At 48.6% G+C, this 8,262-nt stretch overlaps 1 protein-coding gene across 1 annotated transcript; it reads right to left on the bottom strand.

Moving 5' to 3' along the window:
- Window positions 1-568: 568 nt before the first annotated feature.
- Window positions 569-3,715, bottom strand: LOC104128439 (leukotriene C4 synthase). The gene is made up of 5 exons (XM_009641225.2): window positions 3,388-3,715; window positions 2,475-2,574; window positions 1,345-1,415; window positions 1,064-1,145; window positions 569-695 (listed from the first exon to the last, which is right to left on the bottom strand). The coding sequence occupies exons 1-5, from the start codon at window positions 3,443-3,445 to the stop codon at window positions 569-571; spliced, it is 438 nt and encodes a 145-aa protein (XP_009639520.1). The 5' UTR covers window positions 3,446-3,715.
- Between the last annotated feature and the right edge of the window lie 4,547 nt (window positions 3,716-8,262).

Raw genomic sequence — 8,262 nt, 5'->3', positions numbered from 1 at the left:
ATTTACAGCATCGCCCATGGGCAATGGCTAATAACCATTACGAGGGCACTAATAGACTTCTGCACAACATGTTGGTGGCTGCTCCTGTTTATCGCTCACCTCAGCCCACATCTGATTTCAAGCAAATGCCTTTCTTGGGTGTGGGCCTTGGAAACTGGCATGAACCCGCGTTTGGGTGTCTGGACTGAAGGCAGAGCTGCTGGAGGAAGGGGAACACATGGCGATTCCCTGGGGCAAAACGCTGGGAAGCTCAGGCTGACATGAGTTTGCTTTTATGTGTCCTGTTTTCCTAAAAATTCTCCTTGTTTTGGAGCATTGTTGCTTCCACATCAGGCATGTCAGAGCTGCCAGATATGGAGCACTTGGCACAGAGTGCTCTAGGGGAAAAACACCTCCTGAAGAGCTCAGCAGTTCATGCTGGTGCTGAGCAGTGGGGAGGAAGGTGTTAAAAACTCAGGTGAGGGTGGATTTGTTGCTTGTGCTATATTAGGTACAGCCAGTCTGTTACCATGGGCAGGAGGGAGCAGAACTCGAAGGCGAGGACACCGATGAAGGATAGAGGAGCAGGTCACACTGTGAGAACTTGGAGGATGTTCAGCCCCACGTAGTGAGAGAGGAAGAAATGCAAGATGCCCAGGGCTGATGCTGCAATGAGAATCCAGAGAACTCCAGTGCTAAAGTATATCGGGGCGAGCCTGTCAGGAGAGAGGGAGCCTTCTGAGACCAAGCATAGCTGCTCTTGCTCTGGAACAGGGGGTGGAAAGGCAGCCCCTGCCTGTCCCCTGTCCCCTGCATGGGGTCCCGTGCCTGGCTCCTGCCTCGAGGGAGCACACACGCACCTGCAAGGGCTTGGGGCAGCTCCAGCCTTGCCCCGTATCTGTGTCTCCGGCCCCAGCCCTGTACCCATGCCCACGTTATGCCCTGGGGAGAGCTTGGCAAGGCTGAGTCATGTGCGGACCCCAAAGCAGCCAGAGGCAGTCCCGAGCTTCCCCGAAGCACATTATGTTCCCAAATGCAAACCCTCAGGAGTTACCACACACTCCAGGCTGGCAGAGGCATTTACCTTTCCGAGGACGATGCTCTGTATCCCATGAAGTAGCAGTAGCGGGCGCAGAGGTAGAGCAGACCCAAGGCTGCAGCCAGACCTGCAGTTGAGAGAGACTTTGAGCCAAGCAGGTAGCCCAAAGTGAAGGAATAGAGGCTCTGTGTCCTCTGACTCTACCCTCCCATCAGAGACACAATTACTGCCTAATTTATTGTTCAGAAGGTGAGCAGGACCTGAGGGCTGAGCCAGCACTCAGGGGAACAGATCCAGTGACAAACCAGGTAGCGGGCTGTTCTCACCTTGATGGAAGAAGAGTCCAGCTTGCCACAGAAGTGCCAGGAAAATGGGAAAATATTCGGAGGAGTTCACCCTGGCAGGAAAGAGGAAGGTCATAAACAAGGGAAAGGAGGAAGATCTTCCTCTTTTGCTTCCCCTAGCAGTTTCCAGGGGCTGGAGCCTGTTGCTTTTTCAAGCTGATGTCACCATAAAAGAATTCCAGGCTTGTGCTTTTTCCCACAGTTCCCATCCCACCTTTATTCACAGATATTAAAGAGTGGAAGGAACTGGGTCGCCAGGGCAAAGGAAACCGAGTAGAAGATGCCCAGGTCAGACCATGAAAGACCAAGAAAGAGAAAGGGCTCCCAGTGCCTCTTCCAGAGTTCCACAGCCCCAAAGCCCAAAACTGCAAGGAAGGTCTGCCCCAGCAGGCTGCAGACACACTGAGGATGAAGTGCATCCTAAGCAGATAAGGCCAGAGCAGCTTGGGCTTCATGCAGGAGTAGGAAGGAGCACTTAGCTGTTTGGATTGTTTGTACGCCGTGCCCTGTCCCCCCAAAGACAAAGTAGTGGGACCAAGAGATGCTGGATGAGGCTGAGTCTAGGCTGGCAAAGGAGCAGAGGAGGGGATGGCTGGGGAGATCCTGCTCCTGCTGCCCAGGAGTGGGATTTTTTTCAGTGCTCAGCTATAGCAAAAGTGGAAGCTTCCCCTCTGCCTCCCACTGCAGCTCTAGCACTGAAGTCAGGGCAGCGATGCTGGATTGTGGCTATCCCCGTCCCAGCCCCAGCTGAGATCTCTCTGGGAGCTTGTCCTTCCCAGCAAGCAGGGTTCAGAGCAGGGCTGAAGCTGCCTGAGGCTTTGACACTGCTTGGCTAAAACCATCCTAAGTCTCGGGCACCACCAACTATGTCTTTAGCAGCCCTTCGCTCTACAGCAGAGATTCCTGTGTGATTTCTATCAGCAATGGCTGGTGTGTTTAGGACTCATGAGCCAACCTGGACCTGATGCTGACTCTTAAACCCATTAACTTAACCCCGAGGGAGGGAGGCGAGTAACTGCTGAATTCCAGTCCCGAGAAATCAATGGCAAAGCAGGGGAGGGGCAGTGCCATTAGACAGGAGATCTGGCAAGCATCTTAGAGGGGTTTCTTACTGTGCTCGAAAGATCCTTTCAAATTCAGGTGGGCCTGAGATCTTTGGAGGAGAAATGCCGAACACCCTCCTAGCATAGATCACCTGGAGGAAGAAGTAGGCTGCAGCAAAAGAGAGAAAAGTAGCAGTGGTCAGTCCTCTGGCTGGGTACAGTGGGGCCAGCAGACTGCTGGAGGTAGGGGCAAGAGTTCTGCAGGCCATTCCTTGCACCTCCACATAGCAGAGAAAGCTGGATGAAAAACCCAGGTACCGTTCAGACAAGGAAAAGGAATGACCCAGTGCAACAGTGAAACAAGGCATGTGCCACCAGCAGATACCTGCTTTCTCTCTTGCATAATTAACAGATCATCTGTTATGTATAGAAGTTGTTACACAGCTCAGATGCACTTTGTTACTGCCAATTTTAAGGTTTTTTCCAATCTTTATTTTTTCCCCTTTCTAAATCCTGATAGCTGACTAGGGAGGGAACTGATGCCTCAGACAAGCCACCCAGATGCTGAATTAAATTGTCATGCAATGTGGACCCACAGCTGGGACATGTTCCGTGTGACCCACTGCAGCCCGTTCTTCCACCCTTTGCACTGCAGTGCTCTTTCTATGCTAATGTCTACATGAACTTCAGGAACTGCTGTAAAACCATTTTTCAAAGAAAGAAATCCTACATGTTTGCACAGGAGAAGATCTACCAAGAAATTTCTGAACTGAGGAGGTAGGTCAGTTCAGAGGAGGGCCTTCCCAGGCGCTCGCTTTGTTGAATACATTTCAAAACCCAGACAAGGTATCAGTCCACTGTCTGAAAAGCAGGGAAGTGCCAGTGCAACAACAGAATTAAATGTGGAAGTGAAAAGAAAGCAGTGGAGGTACAGTAGACTGACCAAGCAAGTATTTGGGAGTGTGCCTCCGATGGTCCCTACCTTGCTCCAGGACTCCCAGGACTGTCACAGCAGCCAGCAGATGAATCTCATCCAACATATTGGCTCCTCCAGACCCTAGAAAATCTGATTTCCTGATCAGAAGCTCCTCTGGCCAGGTTTAGTCCTTGCTGATGTGGGAGTCGGCAGTGGTAGCTGGCAGCACAGGTTTGCTCTAACTGAACAGGAAAGATTTGTATGTGGTGCTTATAACCAGGAGGAATCTGGCTTGCCCTTTACCATGTGCACCGTGGAATGTAAATCAGCAGAGAGAGGTCTAATGGAGTATTTCCGTTCCCACCCTCCTTTTTCCAGGAATGAGTTATGAGGAAGTGTGAAAGCCAGCAGAGAGCTAACGGGTGAGAGATAAGAGGGGGAAACTGGGAGCTGAATGGGGGGACAAGCTTCAACAGCCCAGCAATCCATTCTCCCTGGGGCATCTGGTTTAAAACCGCTCCTAACAAAGGCCAAGGCACGTCCCTCTTGCTGATGTTGCATGAGAAACCACAGCCCTGCTTAGGCTGCTCTGCACCACTCGAGCATCAGGACAGGCAGTGTTCCATGTGTACGTATCATTGCATGCACAGACTCTGGAAAGCATGCATTGGGCATGGAGAGCATGACTTATGGCCACAACACTGAGACAGCATCAAATACATCCCCAAATGAAAAACCCACTGCAACGGTAAGACAGGATGTAATAAAGTATAAAAGGTACAGATCTATCTTTTATGGTGAGACTTTATTTGGGGGTGGGTCCTGCAGAATGTCACGCACCGAGAGGGTTTCAGAACTGGCCCTCATACTGGAAAGGCTGGGAGATGTGCATGTGAGGCTTCTGATCAATCTTTGGCCAAATTAACTATCATTGTAAATACCAGAGAGGGTTCTGCACGGCTAAAAAACCTGCAGAATTCATCATGATATAGGAAAAGGACAATGATGTTTTCACAAGTCAGGAGAGACCCACTCGACTAATTCTTGTCTAACAGTGCAAAGCTGGCATGGCTGCGAGCTGCTGAGACTGCCGGCTTTGTTCCCTTCCTCTCCCTTCATTCAGAGAATTTTCCCTTTGGACCAGGGAAAAAGGAAAGCGGGTTAAGACAAAGTGATTGTTATACGATTATTATACAAAATAAGATCAGATTAAAGCAGTTTACAGACATTACATTGTATGCCTGATGTCCTTGATAGACTTTCTAAGAAGCAATAAGCTGATTCCAGTTTTCTGCCTCTCTAGAAAGGCACCCAAAGAGGCTATAACAATGTCCCAGCTTAGCATTTCTCCAGATATCAAATACAGGCACCACCATTTTTCAAGCACCAGCTGTAAGATTAATTCTTTCATCTCAGAATTGATCTTTTTTCATTTCAGCAACTGCTTAGAAGTACAAGGAACATTGTGTTTTGTTTCCTCCCATTTAGCTGTCAAAGAACTGAAGGACTCTCCTGTGTCAGCTCAAAAAGGGCAGAGGTCTCGTGGTGCTTAATGATGTTGGATTTCCCTCTGCTCCTGTCTGATTACAGCCCGTTAGCAAAAGAAAATACAAAGCGAAACAGCTGAACAAAAAAGATCCGAGCTTACACCTCCATCAGATGACAGTGCAGCGTAACCTGCATCAAGTGTCAAATATGTGTAAGGAAACCGGGCCAGGAGGAGCTGTGAAGGCTGCCATAGAGCACTCCCGCTGCCCAGATCATCATCAGATGCAAAATACTTCTACTATCATCTAGCATAGTCTAAATATAATAAAGGCTAGTAGAAACATGAATGAATAAACAGAAGCACAGATGTCTCTCCCCCTCCTCCCTCCCCCATAGGTATAATTTTTCAAGATGTCTTTATCTCCTGAAGGGCACAATATTTTTGTTGTCCTTGTCTGTTACCATCAGAACTCACCTTATTTTCCATTCTCACTCGGTGTTTGCAAGGAGCAGACACAAATACCCTCCTACCAGCACTGAATGCCCTTTGATGATGGGACTGTCGCTGGTAGACAGCCTCAGCATCTTGCGGACCACGGTGGCCACCAGCATCCCTGTGCAGGGGATGCCGCAGCAGGCTCTGGGCAGCAGACATTGTCATCCTCACCGCCCCAGCCTCCACCACCTTCCTACCATTTGCATCCAACCTAACGACTGTGCAACTGCATGATGACTTGGATCACGCTGCTGATGGAACAGAAAACTCTTTGGTCCACGAGCAAAGGGAGAGCTGCTTGCAGGCAGCTCAGCAAGCCCAGCTGCCTGCACGGCCACTGCATCCCTGGGCTCCATGGGAGAACAGGGGCAGGAGGGGCAGCCAGGGTGGGGAGACAGGGACAAGGTGTCACCACTGTCATCGCCTGCCTGCAGTGACACTGGAACAAGCATATTGTGAAACCTCACCCTCCAAGGCTGTCATGGCCAAAGTTCCTCCTAAGCAACGACAAGTTCTGCGGTCCCAGCCTTACCTTGGGATGGATTTGCTGAGCGGGTAACGAAACGCTGTCCCCCTCTCCCACTCCCCAGGGTGTACTCTGCTCTCCAGGTTACACCGTGTGAACTTGGCCCTGCACCATGGGGTGGCTGGACCTGGCACAGTCCAAGCTCCTCGCACCTCCCTCTGAGTCATCGCTAGAGGCATTTCTCTGTGCCCACAGTTGCTTGTGCTACCTCTTCCTGTAGCCATTAATCCTTTCTGCCTCCTAATTACCACTGTAGGGCCGCACTGTGACCGGGATTGCAACACCAATCAGGATTAAAAATAATCTTGGGAAGAAAAATAAGCAACACAAAAGGCTTGGAGGATTTTTAAGCATCCGCAGACTTTGCAGTACCTATTACTCCCCAGGAGCAGTGGGGCAAGGAGAAGCCAGCGGCAGTGACATCCCCTAGAAATGTATTTCATGAGAATACAACAGGCCAAGAGCTTTCTGTTAGTGGAAGAGGGAACATTTTTGCAGCTGAGCAAGTTAAGCCCTCAGCTGTGAGGCACCTTGCCCTTCCAATCATATTGTAAAATTACGGAAGTATTTTCTCATCTAGTTGGTGCTTGTGCTTCCTTTCCCTTCTAATTCTTTTGCCGCTGCTGAGCACATCCAAACCTGTGACTGTGGAATTGCTTGTGAGAACAGTTAATGTCTTTCTAACAGACACTTTTTGGAAAAAGAGAGGGGGGGTTTAGTTCAAAAGAATTAAAAGCCACACAGAGAAAAAAGAGGTTTTCTAGTTCAAAAGAATGAAAGAGAGCTTATCCCCAAGAACCATCCCCCCAGTCTGTTCAACTAACAGCTCCCTCGGGCTGGGACTGTGGGGCCAGCGGCACACCTTCCTGACCTCCCGTGCCTGTGGGGATGTCTTGTTAACTCAGACCAACATGTGTTGAGATTTCCCTGGAATTCCTGGATTTTGCAGCTGTCACAGGAAGGATGGGCTAAAAACATGGCAAGAAAAGGCCAGTTCATGATTTTACCTCTTAGAAAGGTGCAATTGGCCACGTGCGGCTGTTCCTAGGAAGCAGGGACAGCTGCAGACAATTTCTGCTCTGTGGTTCCCACCAGGGCTCCCAGCAAGGTGCAAGCTGGCTCAGATCTCCTGAGAATTTTGAATTGTCTGGGGTTCTGCATTTTGCAATAACCTTAAAAACTTTGCATAACAAAAACTACCTTGTCTTCCTAAAATGTGCATCTATACAGAGGGTCCTCCTTTCAGAAAGTAAAATAGCAGGTGGTTGGTTTTGCCAGCAGCATCTAGGCTGGCATTACGCAAAGCATCCCTCAGAGTACAAACTCAGTATATATTGGAGATGTGCATTACCCTGTTGATCTAGATGTATTCCAGACAGATATACCTGAGATTTCCATATCTATGGCATATTAAAGGGGTCACGTAAATGTTCTCAAATGATTAGTTATAGCAAAATGTTGGGGCTGCTTTAACCCTCTGCTTGAATCCCACTGCATGGAGCAGGACCATGGCCAAGCGCTTCTGTTGGCAGTGCTTCTCATCTCAGTAAAGGTGAAGGGCTTCACTTTAAAGACAAAACGGGGAAAACATTCAAAGCCATTTTCTAAAAAGCAAGATGGAAAGCCAAGTCTTTGGCAAACTACACAAATGAGTATATACACTCATTTAGTTAGGGACAATTTGGAGAAATTTTTGTTAAAGCTTTCCTCTAAAGGAGTTTGGTGAGCTTTATCTGTACTCATATTAAAACTGACTAGAGGGCATGTCAGTATAAAAGCAATGCCAAAATCCTCCCCTTAACCCATCATCAAAAGGCACTGATAGATGCAAATGAATCATACCCCTTCTTTTACAGTCAACAGCTGTTAAAAATATTAAACCAAAGCAAATTAAACTCCTCTCTTGTCCTGCCTTATCTCATGTTATCGTCACGCGAGGGAACTCCTTTCCATGTGTTTTGCAACTTTCCTCTTCCCTTTTCAGCAGAATGTCAGAAATAGCATAAACAAAAAAGAACACCAGAAAGGCATCTGCACTTCTGGCTAGCTCAAAGAAGAATGAATCTCTGGAGCGATAAGTACATACGGCAGGGAGAGGGAGGATTTCCCTTTGCGGAGGGACAAACAAGCCTTTCAAACATCTTTGGCAGCTCTTATGTTAACACACACTTAGTAATATCCTATAATGATGTGGGGAAAAAAATTGCAAGGCTGCAGGGCACATCGAAATACGTCAAAGGCTGAAGAGTGGTCATGGAGTACAGCTTCCCTTTCCCTAAACTACAGGGGTGAAGAAATAGAGGTATTTAGCTTTTCTATCTTGTTTGGACCAGAAAGCCAGAGGCTGGCCAGCCCTGCCCAGTTATGAGACATCGGTGAGGGGCTGAGCGAGGGCAGCTCTAAGGGTACATTTTTCAGGGAGGAGATTGGC

Source organism: Egretta garzetta, unplaced genomic scaffold, assembly GCF_000687185.1.
Source record: "Egretta garzetta isolate BGI_Z169 unplaced genomic scaffold, ASM68718v1 scaffold26, whole genome shotgun sequence".
Classification (NCBI taxonomy): domain Eukaryota; kingdom Metazoa; phylum Chordata; class Aves; order Pelecaniformes; family Ardeidae; genus Egretta; species Egretta garzetta.
This window is presented reverse-complemented; position numbering and strand designations above follow the sequence as displayed.